General features: G+C 38.1%; 1 protein-coding gene across 3 annotated transcripts in view; it reads left to right on the forward strand.

Annotated features, from left to right (window-relative positions):
* The window catches only part of SLF1 (SMC5-SMC6 complex localization factor 1), a 673,081-nt gene that overhangs the window by 489,094 nt on the left and 166,214 nt on the right, over window positions 1–17,773 (forward strand). For all 3 annotated transcript variants that reach the window (XM_069225438.1, XM_069225455.1, XM_069225447.1), the window contains exon 15: window positions 3,190–3,314. In XM_069225438.1, the coding sequence (XP_069081539.1) occupies window positions 3,190–3,314 (125 nt within the window). The remainder of the gene's footprint in view (window positions 1–3,189; window positions 3,315–17,773) is intronic.

Here is a 17,773-nt window from a genome sequence, read left to right on the forward strand (position 1 = left end):
ATAATAAACACAGGACAACAGTGAGAAGTATGGATGCTACAATCTCCACTGCTCAGTCAAGACAGAAGGGGTCCTATCTAAAAAGCAGTCCCAACAGCAGGGCCATTTGAGCTTTAGTGATTTTCATAATCAAGGAAATCAGGTGATCACTCATTAGACCTAATTCCGATTTTAGTAGCTCCTGATACTAGCAGGAACTCATAAACAGGGTTAGTCTTCTTAAATGTTCCCTGGAGTGTGTGTAGCATTGTACACCCTCTTTAAATCATTTAACCGCACATGTTTTCTTAAACAAGTTCCCTTTAGTGGCAGTTAGCACCTAATGAAATTCAAACCTTGTGGAAGTTCCTTCAGATATATTTTTCCTGGCTTCTCCATCTGTATTCCCCATAATGCCTTCCTGATGGATATAACCTTAGCTTTCAAACAAAAAAGCTTTTGCCTTTATCTGCTGACTAGCCTTTCACTCTTTTGTGAGCATAAGGAATGTGGTACTTAGGACCAAGCTGGGCTTTGCCGTAAGTAGGACATACCCAATCTCAACTACTTTTGTCCAGTCCAAGAGTTCATTGTGATAACCCTGGCTCAGTTGCTGGAAGCTGTGCGTGCCAATGACTGGCGGTGCTTATACTTTCATGATCCCATGTAGAAAGCTCACTGATGGCTCTTCAAGGTCACCATGTGGAATTATCCCTTCAGATACAAAATGCTACTCTGCCCATCTATCCTATGTTTCTCACTCTTGTATCATCATTTTTGAGGCTGAAGAAGGTCAACTGCTAATCAAATCTAGATGACTGATATACGATTCGGTTACACTTGGTATTGCAAATACTTTGATATACTGTTTAGAGTCTCTTGCAATTTTGTGTTCATGGTACACTATCAATCATTGTATCCAGCTCTACTCAGGGCTCAATGCATCTAGACTACTTTTTGCACAGACCTGGAAAAGGAACCTGTTGTTACGGATATAATGGCCTCCATCTAGGGACAGTCTCCTCTTGCAGACCATAGTATTTTTTAATAACCAAATTGTACTGCTTTTTAAATAAACCATATAAACACATACAGTGTAAAGATAGTATACACTTTAACCCTCTGCAACATATATAATTCCTTATAAACATTGTTCTAATCTATAGTAAGCCCACCACCTTATGTTTCTGATGGCATGCCCTTGCCACAGAGCCTCCTCGTGCTTTGTACAGCAATACATTGCTGAATTCCATTAATCCAGTGAATGAGGCTCAAGGAGTTCCAAATCATGGCAATGTTACTTTTAGCAATCATTGTTGCAATCCCAACTAGGGTATTCTTCTTCACTGCAATGCCCCTTCGCCCCAAGACTTCCATAGTGCCTAAGCCACAACACCTTTTAACAGCCTGGTAGTTTAAGTGGTTGACTTCATGCATCCTGCTTTGTAGTCATCCTCTGTGCCAAGATACGCAGAGTCCCTCGCACCGCCTATTGGCAAAGTGCAGGACCAGCTTCTGAATAGCTTGTTAAATCCACCCCAGTTCACTCTTGTCATCTTCCAATATACAGACAGTGTGCCTCAACTTGTTAGCGGAGTGCCCCTTCTATCTGCCATGTCCTCAAGTCGTGGTCAGAGTAGGCCGGGGATAGAGGCTTTGTTGAGACTTATTTTCAGTGCCCTTTGACATATTTCTATGCACATAAAAGTGTTAAAAGGGAATCTTTTTGGCCTCACAAATCTTCCTCCCTTTTTCCATTTCCAAGGTTGATATGGTAATAACCAATACCACTACAGCCCTATCTATATCAAGGGATATTCTGTAAAAATCTGAAATTTGACAGGAGACCTGTCACATATTGAAGGTGTTTTGTATGCAAGAAGAGAAAGGCTAAGTAGGGTCTGAACTGTCAAAGGGGAGCTCAGCTAAGCCGTTTTTAATTCTTTTATCAGTCCCTGGGAGTGCTTGACAGTATATATCTTCAGGTTACATAGATGCCGAGTTAATGAAATTAAATCACACTTACTTACCTATACTTACTTTTACAATGCAGTGGTAGTCCAGCAACCTGCACTCTGTTGCAGGTCAATATTTTGGCACGTGATATTGTGAAATACAGCCCTCTAAAACTGATTAGATTAAACTTTTTGATGTTCTTTTTTGTTCTTAACTGCTGCTCAAAAAACGAAGCTTTGAATAAGTAAATACCCAGTGGTGGACTGCCTCTATATTTCTTTTGCAAGCAACAATCGGCGTGTGGCTAACACCAAATGCTCTCTGTCTGATTTCAGCCGGTTTCTTCTTAACATCTTGAATGTTTTATACTGCTTTGCAGTCCAGTTTGAGGTTTACAGTCCCCAGGAACACATGGTAACGAAAGACCTTTTTATGATCAGCATTCATTCTCATAGTGCAGTTCAACTGTCCACTTTTTTTTGCTATATCTTCCTGCTGTTAGGGCACATACTAGGTTTGACCACATTAGCGTTATGCTTGCTCAAAGCAGTATGTTTTGTTATTGATGTTGTTGGAGTAAATCATGTACTATAATTCTTTTCCGTACTTGGAAGTCTTTCCTCAAGAGGGATTTCATTGCATTACCAATGATCTGTCTATGTTTAACACAGTCAAAGGACGGTTAGGCCGCAGTTTGAAACTATTGGTTGTGGACTTTTCATCTGGCTAGCAAAAGAGTTTTGCGTTTTGTGACTGAACGGATTACCATTTTATCAACTAATTACATTCGCAAAGAATCCTGTTCAATTGTCACTTTTCATCTGTGGCATCGGTACACGGTCAATTTTCCAAAGGATCTAGAATTCATATCATCTCCAGTGGACAAGAGGAGCTGGAAGGATTATATGCTTGATCCTGCACTAGATAAAACATAAGCTTGAACATCAGGTTACGAACTGAAGGACACTACTGATCTTAACATAGTAACTAGGTTAGTTGACTTAAACTCATTTGCTCATGACATGGCTGGATAAATTTAGTAGCACAGGAAGCAGTGACTTCTCATTTTGTTTGGTTTATCACAAACACTGAGTTTATTTTCACCTTGCATTCATACATAAGGGTAAATGACCTAGCATGTATACAATTGTATATCTTTTACAAATGGCATTTTTTAATTATACACTCTAAACATGGATCACAAATGCAAGGAGTATGTTTGTGCTAATAAGTTAATCCTCAATTTGATTTTAGTGACTTAAGCTTTGATACTCCACTACCAAAGAAACTGAGAAGGAAATTAGAGAATGCTTTTGTTCCTAAAGAGAATTTCCGAAATATAGAGCGATTGATGTTATCGTGCAAACAAAACTATAAAGGTATGTGGATTTCTTTTTGCTAATTACTTTGTATGATTGTAAATAACATTTTCTAGGTGAAGCACCTGGTGATTATGGTTTAAATGTGTCTTATTGCAGATAATACTTGAACATGTACTCTTGCCTACATCCACTAGTTAACAAGGTGCTTCAAGTTTCCTAAGAACAGTAACCTCAATCCTTTCCCTCCCCTACAATGACACCATTCTTGTATGTATTATTATATTATTACCCATTTGCAACTTTCTACACTTTTCTGTTTCAACATAAGGGACCATTGTTGTTCATAGCTTTCCACTGTACCTACCATGTTGTCAGCTATTTTTTCTAATTCCAGGATATACCAGAATTTATACAGCTATTATCTGCATTTGCTGCATTTTTATCTGAAGTTCTCTCCACTAACACACTGGTAATACTTGGTTTGCTGCACATTTTTAATGTTTTGCTGCACATTTTTTGAATATCCTTGGTTTCGTCCATGATTTTGTCTGAAAACGAGAGGTGGACTCTCTTTTACATTTTTAGCTTCTAAGGTCTGAACTGAGCTACCTGTGGCATTGCGGCATCCAGAAACTAAACTGAAAACCTGGCTTTTCGACAATTACTAATTTCCATTCTTGTCTTTGATTCCAGATTTGCGCCAGGATGCGTGTTGGTAGCTGTGTGCTCTAAAAAAGTTTTTTAAGTGATTGAGTTTTTTTTAACATAAGTTAAGGGACATTAGTTTACCAGTTTTTTTCATGTAACGTATGTTTGAGTGTTTGCAGAGTTTATAAGTATATGTGCAAGAAGACTAGGAATGTTAGCTTGAAACATGGCGTCTATTGCATCCAGAATCTATTTTAAATCAGTGGCAATTTGGAACATTGTTATTGTATGCAGAATAAAGTGCCATTACGGGTATAACATCATCAGCACTTCCTTGGGTGCTGCTTATTCCACTTTTCTGTGGTATATGATAACAATAGGTCATTACTTGATACATCGTTTCTTTTGTAATAGCTGTCCTTGCTGTGATATGTGTCTTAGTAAAAGCCTTCCTCCATTTTTTTTCTTTCCCCCAATTTCTGCATGTGTGTCCTGTGGTTTTCATTTCCCTGCTTGTTTGGTAAGCAATAGATATGCAAAGTAAATTTTTATCGTTTTCTCTTGATAAAAGCTGTTGTTCAAATATGGGCAGAGGTCTGCTAGCCATTGGTCTTAATGTTGGGTGTAAGACCCAATGCCTAATTCAGCAACCTTTCTGCTTCTGCAACATTATATAAAGATGGTACATTGAAGCCATATCCAAGTTCTGTTCCTTTAAACATGTCCCATTTTCCGTCAAGCCTCTCTGCCTCCAAATTTCAAAATGACAGTCTTTTTGGGTTGGATCAAATTATGGGTGTTGTAGAATTGGGTCAGCAGGGATAGGAATGTAGTAAGCCTTTCTTTATCTGCAAGGTCTTCCCATATTTCAAGAGTTGCCCTTGTAACTGGGATAGACTATAGATAGCACTTTGCTTAGTGATACCTGCTGTTGACTGGTCCAAGACGCACCAGAGTTTTCGGATTCTGATTGTCCCTATTTTGACATGTGCTTTAATAGGAAGGCTTGAAAGCATCTTGTGATGTTTGGTAGCCTCGCTCTTCCTTCCCTGTTGAGTCTCTGTTCTTTATTTTTTCCCTTTCTTAGAGAAGCACTTATGAGAGTGGTCGTCTTTATTGTGGTCATGTGACTCATCCAGAACGATCATATAATGTGTCCAGATTGCAAATCATGACTGGATTATTCAGAATAATGTGCTATAGTTTGTTTTAACTATGTGATCAAACATTCGCTTTACTTGTGAACCTATGTACAGGACAGTGAACTTTCACTCATAGAAACATGAATTATTTCTTAGGTTCTGACTCCTAGTTTCAAGGTAGTGTAAGGTTCAGTGCTTGAGATTTAGTGAAGTTCACTTTGAAACCTGATTATTTGGTATATCTCACAAGCATGTCCATTAAGCCCAAGGTAGAGATCTCTGGCTGCATTATTGTTACCATGATATTGTCATCATAACTTGCACACTTGTAATTAAATTTCCCCATTTAGGTTCATTGGATGTCCTGTCTCTGTCTGATCCATTCTGCCAATGATTCTAGTATAAAATGTTATAACAGGGGAGAGAAAGGGCATTCTTGTCTTGTACATCTTCCTATATTAAACTAGTTTGACATGCATCTGTTGACTCATATTATCAGTGAAGACTTTTTATAACAATTTTCCACCCATCCTCTAAACTGAGGGCCTACTTCCCGAATGTTCTTCAGGAATTTTCATAAGATTCTGTCACATGCTTTTTTTGCAGCAAGTAAAAGTAGACAGGTTTCCTTTCTAGACCTATGTACATTATCTATGAGATGTAGCAAAGTTTTGATTTTATTATGGCTTCCTGAAACAAAATCTGCCCATTCATGTTAAATAATCCTGACAAACTTTTCTCCAGTCTGCTTGCAAGGTTTTCTATAAAAAGTCTGATATCTGGTTTAGCAAGGATATTGTTCTATATAAAAATCAAAATAATTGTCTTCCGATTTTGGAATCACTGATATTTCTGCTTGGGTAATTGTGCCTGTAGTTCCACTATTTCATTCAAAGTGTTGGGGTGCGTTGCTGTGCAAACATTTTGTAGCACAGTTGTATAAATCCAACTATCCCAAAGGCTCTGTTAGTTTTTAGTTACCGAAAGCCTAAATGACCTTTTTGAACTTCATGGGTTCCTCCAGGTTTTCTTCATTGATGCCTGGTGAAGCGTTGACGTAGGGGGTTGGAGACCTTTGTTTATGTAGTATATCTTAAAGTTCCTTCTCTATGACACCTGCAATGGGTTTATGGCCTGATCTTTCTCTTTAGTTTGAAACTTTCCTCCAGCTGTTTGTCTCTTGAGTGGACGTTCTGGAAACCTACCCCTTCAGTTTGTTCATCCAAAATGTGGAGCATCTTTTTGACTTGCTCTAGCAATGAGATCAGTGGTATGTTTTTATATCATTTAAAGATGTGGCAGAATAAATACCCCTCTTGTAGGTAATCTGTTTTGCACACAGAAAGTTAAGAACAATGCAAAATTATCATCTTTTCTGTAGTGTTCCAAGGAGAGGTCCTAGAAAAAGGGAATTGGGTTTACATTATGAGTGAGGTTTATCTTTATGCAAACAGCCATCCTTATTTCTTCTAGTCGTGTATGAATGGTTGGGGTCACAATCGCAGGTCTGGAGGTTGTGGTGAGGTTGCTGGCTGGTTTATCCAGTAAGACTTTGAAAAGGTTTTGGACGAAAGCACATTATTCTTTTCCTCAGTGCAGCTGGTAACCTCCTCTGATCCTGACGTTATTCCTGTGAGACTTGTTTTCCAGGTTCTCCAGGTGTGATTGTAGTGCAGTGTTCTATTCTTCAAGCTCTAGCACATTTTGATGAAGGAATACGTTTTTTTCTTCTTCTTCCTAATTGATGTAATACATTTCCTCCAGTGAGAGGACTGTCTGTCCCATGTCATTCATGTTCTGCTTGACTTCTTTGAGTTCTCTTGTTATGCTATTTTGCAGTGTCAAAATGTCTTTCGAAAGCTCAGCGAGAATTTGCCTTGTGATATGGCATTCATATTCATCCATGTTGTCTGTAAGGCACGTGGGGGCATCGGGTTAATGTACCTTGAATCAGATTGGTAGACTTCAGAAACAGGTTGTTTGCCATTTGACCCATCCTGCTTTTAGCTGATGTGAGTTGCTATCACTGTCTTCCAGGCACCTTATTGACAATTCACCGTGGGAGTGCCTTTCCTTTTTCAGTCAAAATATGGAAGACCCAGAAAATAAGTTTTTAGTGCCAACCAAACCCTTAGCTTCAATTCTTCCACCTAGAACCATTGGGATAATTCTTCCAGATACTTTATATTTGAGGTGGTTCTAGTCCTCATACAAGTGTATTGAGACTGCTTTATCATTGTTGTTCTTTCACCACCCGCAGTGGTTGAAGTTACCATAGAGTCTATAAGAATCTTTAGTAAGTTCCTCCCAGTGTGGTTTTAGGCAGCTCACTATCATTCATTCTTGGGAGCTTCTGGTAGGGTGTTAGCTCCTTGCAGCTCCTTAGAACTCAGGTTTACACAGAGTGAGTTTTGCCCTTTGAGTTGACTTCCTAAGGAGATATATGTAAGAATCTCTTTCATTTAAGACTTGTGGATTTTCCTCAAATATTTTTTATTGGCCCTAAGTATTTCAAGTAGGCCCTGTGGAAGTAGTCTACTTGTGTGTGCACGCACCAGTGTGTACTGGGTATTTGGTCATTCACAACTCAGCCAAATTTGCTGCTGGTGAGATTGCCTCAGACCTCCACTACTCTTTGGTGGTTCTCAGTGCACCCACAACCATAACACCATCAGAATGAGGACTAAGAAGAGTAATGAAGTAAAAAACAAGGCAGCAGACCCTTTCCATCTATGAACCTAGGATCTGAAACAACATCACTGTATGCGTCAGGACTGCCCGAACACTGCTCCAATTTAGAAAAGAGATGAAGACTCACCTCTTTAAAGAATACTATATCACAGTGCATTAGCAAACCACAAACTAGCTAAACTAGCCACCTTTCCTATCACTCTTCGACTTGTGCCCATGTGCTAGGTTTGTGCTATAGAAATACTATACACTGAGGCAAAAAGCTTTACTTCAAAAAATCTCTGGCACTTCTTTTGCCAAGTCAGAACTCGTTATTTTATATTCCTTACTCTTGTTTCAGTTTGGTTAAATATCTTTACAGTTGAACTGTTAACCTGTCAAGGATGTCATCTCTCTCTAATTTGGTAAGAAAACTGAGGAGGGAACAGCATAATATTGTATAATAATATTATGAACTAACTAGCATAAAGTTTTGTTATGTGTTTACAATATATTGGTGTGTGTGAAGGATACAAAGATAATGAGCTCATTGAAATTAAATGAATGACTGAGACATTCTTTTACTAGGGGGTTTAGATCATGCATAGTCTAAATAACGCTCAGACTCACAGAAATAAAATGATAGCAAGCCTCTGAAAATCAGAGGTATTCTAGGTAATGTTGACTTTATTAGCAGTCGGAAGAGTTTCAGTAGCAAAATCGTTGTGTTAGTGGAATGTCTATACCTTTTTCAGATTGACATGCATTCATATCCTCGTTTGATCTTTAAGAAATTTGATAGAATGCTCAGTCCCCTGATGCAGGAGGGCAAAAAGTCAAAATAGCTCTAAACACACTTAATCCAACAGCAAAAGGTAATAGGTGGAATACTTAAAATAATCTCAGTTAATTTCTCTGGCTACATTCCAGACCATTATTTTTGTCCACTGTACGGCTTAAATGGTTATGTTTAAGAAAAGAGAAATATTGGGCACAAATAGCAGGGAGAGTCAGGCATAACCCTTTTCTTTACCTTAAGTCAGCCACTTGACTTTCGGAGCTCTGTAAAGAACACTGAAACCCAGTGCTTTATTGTGTTTTTGCATTCCTGCAAAACCGCATTGTTGGAAAACAACTATGTCTTCTTCAGAAGAGGGAAGAGACCCTGAACCACTTCAAGATACCGAAGATAATATGCTACCTCCCAAAAAGGTGCCTGAGGTATGGAAATATTTTTCAATTCTGTCCCGTGGAAAAAAGGTGGTGGCTAAAATCTTCAGTGTAACATTTGCAGGGAAATAATTTGTGGTTTGGAACAAGGGAAATGTATTCCCATCAAACGTCATCCATGTGAAAGCAATATCTCATCGCTCATATGATAGAATGACGAGAGAAACGACAGGAGATGGAGCAGCACCAGGAGCATCTGTGCAACCATCAGCACCTCAGGATATGATTACTATCCCTGGATTTTCTCAAAAATGTTCTGAGATGGTGACTCATTGCAGAAAATGTCACATGCCTGTGGAACTCCATATGCCTTCTGTGGCTGAGTACATGGATGCTGTTGCCAGTGGCTTCCTCCAAGTTCCTTCCCTTACCTATTTTACTACCCTGGTTATTTGTGTTCCCAAAAAAAAAAAAAAAGAATATATATATATATATATATATATATATAACTGTTTCTGAAAATCTATACAAAAAAGGGACCGCTTTATCTTGTCAAAGAAAGCACTAGCATTGTTTTATGTTTTAATGCAATTGTGTGTTTAAGCGCTTGCAAGTTTTTCTATGTATTCATATATCATACCCACATAAGTTAAATTCAAGTAGTACATCTGACTACTTCAGCAATCACCAAGGGTAATAAACCTATGAGGTATTAAAGAAGACACTGGTAAATGTTTTGCAGTGTCACTTAGAATACTAAAATGGAAATGGATGTGTAAGTGACTATGAGTGTCTTATTGGTTGTATCATTGGTTGTATGATTGCATCAGCTCTCATGTAAGTGGCTTTCTGGTTATGTGATTAGCTGTATTGGTCTGTGAGTGGGTGTGTAAGTGGTTGTGTGAATGAGTGCAAGTTTCTGTATGGATGTATGAGTATGTGAGTAGGTGTACACATGTAAATGGGTGAGTGTATGGGAGTGTAAATTGGCATGAAAGTGTCTGTGTGGCTTTGTCACTGTGAGTGAGAGTATGGGTGTGTTATGGGGCATGTAGAAGTATATGTGGGTGTGTCACTGTGTGTGTGACTAGTTGTGTGGGTTTGTGAGTGGCTGTCTTGCTGACTATGGGAGTGTGAATGGGTGTGTGAGTGGCTGCCTGGGCGTGTGAGCAGATACAGTAGTGGTTTTCTGGGTGTGTGAGTGTATAGATGGGTGTGGCAGTGGGTGTGTGTGTGTTTGAGCGAATAGGTCTGAGTGGGTATATATGTATGAGAATAGTTGTATGTGTTGGTGTGTGTGTGAGTGGTTTTGTGGGTCTGTGAGTGGGTGCCCGAGTGGTTGTGTGGGTCTGTGACCGGGTGTGTGAGTTTCTGTGTGAGTCTGAGTGGTTGTGTGAATGTTTGTATGGGTCTGCAAGTAGGTATGTGAGTGGTTTTGTGGGCTGTAAGTGGGTTTCTCAGTGGCTGTGTGGGTGTGTGTGGTACTGTGATTGGTTGTATGAGTGTGCAAATGGGTGTGTGAGTGGTTTTGTGGGTCTGTGAGCTGGTGATTAGCTGTGTGAGTGTGACAGGCTGTGTGAGTGGTTGTATGGATCTGGGAGTGGTTCTGTGGGTCTGTAAATGGGTGTGTGAGTGGCTGTTTGGGTGTGTGAGTGGGTGTGTCATTCTGTGAATGAGTGTGCAAGTGATTTTGTTTGTCTGTGAGTAGCTTTATGATGACTTTGAGTGTGTGAGTGGTTGTGTGTGTCTGTGAGTGGGTGTGCAAGTAGGTCTTTGAATGACTGGACGTGTGAGAAGTGAGTGTCTGTATAGGTGTCTTTAGTGGGTGTATATGTGGCTATATGGGAGTGTAAGTGGGTGTCTGTGTAAGTAGTTGTAAATTTTTTTAATTGTAGTCTTGAACACCCTCACAATCTAAACTAGTACAACAACACTATAAACTGCATTACTCCATTGAATGGTGCCATTTATCGATATAAAAAGAAAACAAACAAATCAAAATTAATATTGCAATTTATAAAATGATAGAATAAATTTAGAATTGATTACAGTGTATAACTTCAAAATAGCAACATATCACTACACCTTTACCATTCTGTAATCCTCGCTTATAATAACAAGTACACATTTCATTTTCCTCTTTTAGACTTGTACAACCTGTATAAAGAGTAATCCTTGAACAGTAGTGGAAAGACATATACTTGTATAACATAAATGATGTACTGTATAAAGAATCATCCTATGGGGGGGTAAAGCAAATGTACAAATTGAATTTAAAGAAACCTAAAACTGTACAGTGTGTCACTACAAAATGGCAACATTACAGTCACTACAATTCTTTAAATGATCATTTCATCTAAACTTGCTCTACCAATCCAAAGAAACATATGCTGGAAATAAGAACTTCATAATTAGAGGTACTACTAGATACATAAGGCTCACCCACATAGGCAAAACCTTATAAAGACATCACCCTTAGTGGGCCTCATGATGTCATAAATCCTTATAATGCTTCTAGAGTATCTAGACTGTTCCACTCACTACAATTCTTTAAACAATAATTTCATCTAAACTTGCTCTACCAATCCAAAGAAACATATGCTGGAAATAAGAACTTTATCATTATAGTTACTACTAGATATATAAGGTTCACCCACATAGGCAAAACATTATAAAGACATCACCCTTAGAGGGCCGCATGATGTCATGAATCCTGATAATGCTTCTAGAGTAACTAGACTATTCCACTTTTACAACTGTGACCCTCCTTAGAATTCTGGTCACAAAAACAAAAGATAGGAATTTGGTAACTTCTAAGGCAATCTTGGTCTGAATTTAGGTTACTAGCATTACTTGTACTTTTTAAATAGACAGTACAGTGGCCAGAATTAATACTTAGTCCTTCATGAAAAAACATAGTGACAGTAAAGTATGTTTTACAAGAAATAGATATTTGTCCTGTGTTAAAGTTAGTAATCTCAGTATGTAATTTACTACCATCTGCTCTGCATTATTGTAGATTTAACATAACATACTACCCACTTCTTGCTACATATAAAGTTGACAGAACATCTGTTCGATAATTTGGACATACATTATTTTGTCTAGGTTTAATCTGTCAAAAGTCACACTTTTGGAATCTGATAACATTAAATAAACATAACATTGCAATTTTATTTGTGTAGTTGATGTGTATGAGCAATCTTCACAGTCATGGTGCCACAAGTAACTAAGTCCAAATAAGTCAGCTACAGGTACCTCTTCTTCAATAATACTAAAGATCATCTTTAAAAACTCCTATGCATCCTCTTGAGTGTTTTAAGTAAAATTTACTGATCCACTACACAGATCTACAGTGTCTCAAATTACTGATGCAGAACGTATTTTTGTTCTTTCAGTACGCAGTCGATTCAACAAACTACACAGTGCAGAACACATGACCTTATGATGTTTCTCTTGAATTACATCTGCAAAACTAGGTAATGCAAACAAAACATTTACCGCAACATTCACACCAGAGGGGTTTGACAATTGATGACTCAAAATATCTCCATCATTTTCAGTTTTTTGTTTCTTAACAATATCCCCCTTCTCTTTCATTTCATTCTTTGCAACACCATCAATACACTGCTTTGAAAGTTTCCGCTTTTGACAGATGGAACATTTTTCATAAAGTGGATACTGTCTTAAATGAGGAACATAAAGACTTCTCAATCAGTTGTATTCGGTAATACATCTTAAGTCTGCATTTAATTTGCTCTTATCATGCGCAACTAGATACAAACCAGACAACATCCTAACTCGACACAAAGCTGCATATGGCATACCTTCCTGAAACACAGTACTACCAATATTAATAAATGCTGCATCCAATCTTAAACCTTGTGACTTGGGACAAGTAACAGAATATGCTAGAGAAATTGGAAACTGTTTCTGTCAAATATATAAATCTTTCACAAGCAAAAACATGCATTAGACTGTCCAGTCTGCTTTGTGTTGTCAATTTGATCAAATGTAATCACAAGCTATTCCACCTAATTCCTTTTAAGAAATATAATAAAATCAACAACTTTATCCATAACATCATTAACCAAACCTTCCTCTGAATTTACTTTTCGACTCAAAATCACCCTACAGTATTTGCAAAACTTGCACATTTCTCCAATCCTGCAGTTCGTGAAACAGATTTTTTTTATAGAATCCAGTTTTGAAACTTTTAGTTTAGCAGTACAGTCACACCCTGGTGTTCCATTTCATCTATTGCCTTCATTAGCAAAATGTCTTCTTTCGCGAATTCCAGTAATTTCTTGAATGTACAAAGGCTATCATGAAGTTTGAGACAATGCTCACCTCATCGATGATTAAAAGTTTTAACTTTTTCAACACGCTTTACACTTCATGACAAGCTTCACCGGATAACGTTTGGCATTGCAGTTTGTTGTCATGTTTCACAGGCAGAATCCAAGTCGATGTAAAATAATACCTTTGATATTGTGTGCATCTAATCCAGTAGCAGGTATAACCACACATGATAAATTACATTCTGTAGTCTTCTGTAGGAAAGCAGTAAGAACTTGTATTAAGAAACTTTTTCTAGTACCAGTTTGGCCACTGACATATAACAGTGTAGGCTTAAATGTTGAGCATCCACACTCTTTCTTGTCATGAAGCAATCCATGCTCAACTGTGGCGTTCACTTCCATATATACTTCCATTTGCTCATCATTTAGTTTTCCAACTAAATCTACCAAAGCAATTATTTCCTGTCTTGCTTGCTCCAATACAGCCTCCACCTCATTCATTGCACTAACAACTTCAATTTCAATTATTGGCTGTCCAAGTGGGCCCTGACTTTGAGGACCTGAACTTTGGCTGTTTTGTGTACTCTCCTTAACTACCTCAGCAGCAATTGTACATTCCTGTTCAATTTCATCATTCACTGTTTTCAAATAGTTAGAGAATATTGAGCACTAAGATCCCCTCCTCTGCAGCAGTGCAGCAGTGAAAGAGTCTTCATAGCTGTCAAACTCTCCTAGTAATTCTGATTCAGAACGCCAGGGCTTAAACAGCTGGAAAAGTGCCAAATAAAAAAGTCTATTTTTTCAGCAGTCTTGCAACTCAGTTTTCTATGGTTAACTAGACTGCCTTTGCTATGACGCACCTACCTCTACATTTTCTGTCACATTATTTCCATATGTGAAGTACTGGAGTACTTTAAAGAGAAAAACATTTTCAAGGTGCTCACTCCTTTTTGGATAGTAAGTGTCCAAAATGTTCGTTTTTACAGTGTCTGTACTATATGACACTAGTCAGGCCTAAACTCACCCAAATAGTTCCTCTTGATTTAGAATAAAAAGTAGCTGAACTCAACCAAACATAGCATTCATTGGATTCAATTTGTCTCTGTGAAAGCATCTTCAAACTGAAGTTATTTAATTTTTTGTTAGAGATTTTTCAACAGAAATCTCTTCCCACACATCTTTCAACTCCATCTTCTCAGATTTCATTATAAGTAAATTAACATAACAAGCAACAGCGATAGTTGTCTGCCTCAATATTCATGTTAGCATTCCACATTTTCAAAATGATAGGATTGTAGTCATAAAGATATTTCCAAGCCTCTGTTCCCCTGAGGTTGTAGGCATTTTTTGTGATTTCCCAGTAAGTGTATGTCTAACTACATACATAACAGAATTCATTCTTCCTTTTGAAATAACAGGTCTTGCAAATCCACAACGAAATGTGTAAAATTGTCCTTTTGCTCTGTATTTCCACCATCAGTACTGTCCACATCTATGAGATTAGAAACACAGTACTTGCTGCTTTAAGCTTCTTCCTCAGGGCCCTTTCGGATAATACATGTAATATACTGTTCTGTGAAAAAGTACAGACTCTTCTGTGTCTATTCCAAATTTCGGTGCATCACAACAGCAAAAGAAATCAGTAACTTCTCTAAGAGGTGGATTTTTTTGTTAGCAGAAGAAGGACAACAGAGTTTGAAATCTGTGGTTAAAATATCTGCAAACATTTGCAGGTTCCAAAAAACAACGTTTTCCTGGTGCCTTCTGTTCAGTACTGTTAATGTTAAAGTTTGCTTCTCTCAAAAACTTATGTAAAGCATCCCAGGCATACTCTGCACAAGTCAATGTTAGAAACCAAGTTGGTTCCCCTTAAATTTCACATCATACAGCTGAGCTCCCTATGACAACCATACCAGTATTCATTGGTAACACATTGGCGTACCATCACATTTTTCAAATTGTACTCCAGCTTCTCATCTTTTCCATGAACTTTTTCAACTGAGTCTTTTTGGGAAATATATTGTAGATTGAACCGCGTCTTAAGGATATGTTTAACAGCGTATGACAGTCCAGACAAATCAATTTCAGATAAGAGATTAAATACATATAGAATACTTTGTCAAAATCTAGGTTTCTTCAAATATAATGTTGTTGATCTCAGCTGCAGGTATTTGCACAGGGTGATCACCGTACTGCTTGCCTACTCTAGTTGGACATTGTTGAGGAAAACATCAAGTTTCAAATGTTTTTTCCTAAGCACTCTTTTAAACTGCTGTAGCTTGCTTCATCTGATTCTGGCCTTGTTAGCATAGGGGCGGGTTGGTGGGATTAAGGATAAGATCAGTGTAGTGGTTATGACTTGACTGAAGGTACTCTGGTGTGTGCGCCCTCGGGCTTCATTATGTATCGAAGACATCTTGCTTTGCTGTAACCTGCACTTTATTATATGTTAATGTTGGTCTGCAGTTTTTCAAACTAAATAAAAACAGATTTTTTTTTAAAAGAACTTTTTACAAAGTAAAGTCTTCCATCTAAAGTTTCCATTTTTGAATGATGAACAGCCAACATTCTAAAATGATGAAAAGTACCTGTGCACACTTTCCTGGATAGACACATCAGTGAGCGTCCTTGCAAATTTGAATATTTCCTGACTTTGGGCGGGGTCTAAAGCTTGCAACATTGCAATTTTCCACTTTTATCTGAAAAGTGACGTAGGAAAAGTCTTAATATATCAATTGATTCCTGGAGAACACTGCAATTACTACCACAGTCCCATTTATACACAGGGGCATGTCTCCTTGTACCTCTTCAGCTCTTTTCCTCTACATTGCTAGGAACCATCTCCTCTTTTGAATGGGAGTACCATCTTTTACCCCATAGCATAAGCCAGTTGTTTCAACTGCATACACTAGTGTGTTCTCTTGTAAGTAGCTTTCTTCATTTAGGAATTCCTCAGTACTAGATGTGTGCTTCCATTCTACTTTGAATAACTTGCATAAATTACAATATTAATAAGCCTTTTTTGACTTCTTTTCCTTTTCCACCTTGCTTTCACTAATACCTCTGTTCCTGCAAATCACAGGCTTCCTTTCATCTCTTATTTTTGTTATACCACTTCTAAATGGTCACTATTTTCATCCCTTTCTAAGACTTCTCGAAATAACCCCAATTTGGTGGTGTTTTTTTGTGCAGATCTGCTGAGGCGCTCATCACGCCGCAGAGGATCCGCAAATCCACAGAAATATAGAAATGCTCTTCCAGTCTCAGTTCAAAAGTATCAATATAAGACTACCCTTCCCACTGTGCTTTCACTAATACTTCTGTTCCTGCAAATCACAGGCTTCCTTTCATATCTTACGTTTGTTATACCACTTCTAAATAGTCACTATTTTCATCCCTTTCCAAGACTTCTCGAAAGAACCCCAATTTGGTAGTTTTTTGTATCTGCTGAGGCACTCATCACGCGCTCTGTGTAAATCTGCAGAGGATCCGCAAAACCGCATGGAAGCCCTTACAAACATTTAACAATATTATGTTAATCCTTTGATTTTTATATTTTACTTTGTAAAAAAAAAAAAAATTGCAAGTGAAACACTCCCTGATGAGCAATATTTGTACACCACTCTGCTTTTGAGTTTGACATTGCAGTCTCTTTTGCTACCTTCCCCTTCACTCTTTTAGTTTTGTTTCCATAGTAACCATGTTTGTAACGCTCTGTGGCTAGCAGTAGGTCAAAAGTTTACATGACTTTCTCTGAGGAGCTAACTAGATTCAAATTAAACTGTAGCAGGTGTGGGTGACCATTTGTAATTCCAAGCATATTCCAAACAACATACATATTTTTTTAAAGCCAATCACAGTGTTAGTTATTTTTTTTTCTTAAAATCCCTACCTAATTTTAGTTCCCTGTGCATTTTCACCATCCAGTCCAATATGTTCTTTTATATTTTAGGTGCTGTCTTCCATTTCAACTGCCTTTCCTCTTCGAATCTGCCTCATTCTGCTGCAGCCTTTTGCTGTGTGCTACTCCTGCTTGTCTCCAATATGGTCACAGTGTGGATTTTGGGTCATAAATTTATGTTTTGGGCCAGAGGGAGTGCGAGAAAGAGTAGCATTGACAAGGACCTTGGCTTGTCTAATGTTGACATTGCTTAGGTTGGCAAAGAAGGTTAAAGTGGCATCCATTCCTGCCTTTGGTTGAAAGCATTGTGGATTGCCAACATCCAGACCTCATGATTCTGCACTGTGGTAGCAATGACCTGAGCACAAATACATGGATAGGACTGGAGATTCTAACAAATGATACCTTTGGTAAATTAATTATACTTTTCCTACATACTGCCTTTGTGTTCTACAACATTTGCCAAAGACAGAAGTGGCCGTGGTTAGTTGAATTTTGTCCGGGGATAGAGAAATCCAGGTAACATGTCAATAAAACTGTTTCTGCATTCGTCAGACACCGCAACATGGGCTCCATATACTACAGCAACTGATAGAGAATTCTAGTTGCAGATTCCTTACCTTAGAATTTCCCTGAGTCGTCAGACTGGATCCGGAGATTTTTTATTGAGTAGTACCCTTGGTC

This window comes from Pleurodeles waltl, chromosome 1_1, assembly GCF_031143425.1.
Source record: "Pleurodeles waltl isolate 20211129_DDA chromosome 1_1, aPleWal1.hap1.20221129, whole genome shotgun sequence".
NCBI classification, from domain to species: domain Eukaryota; kingdom Metazoa; phylum Chordata; class Amphibia; order Caudata; family Salamandridae; genus Pleurodeles; species Pleurodeles waltl.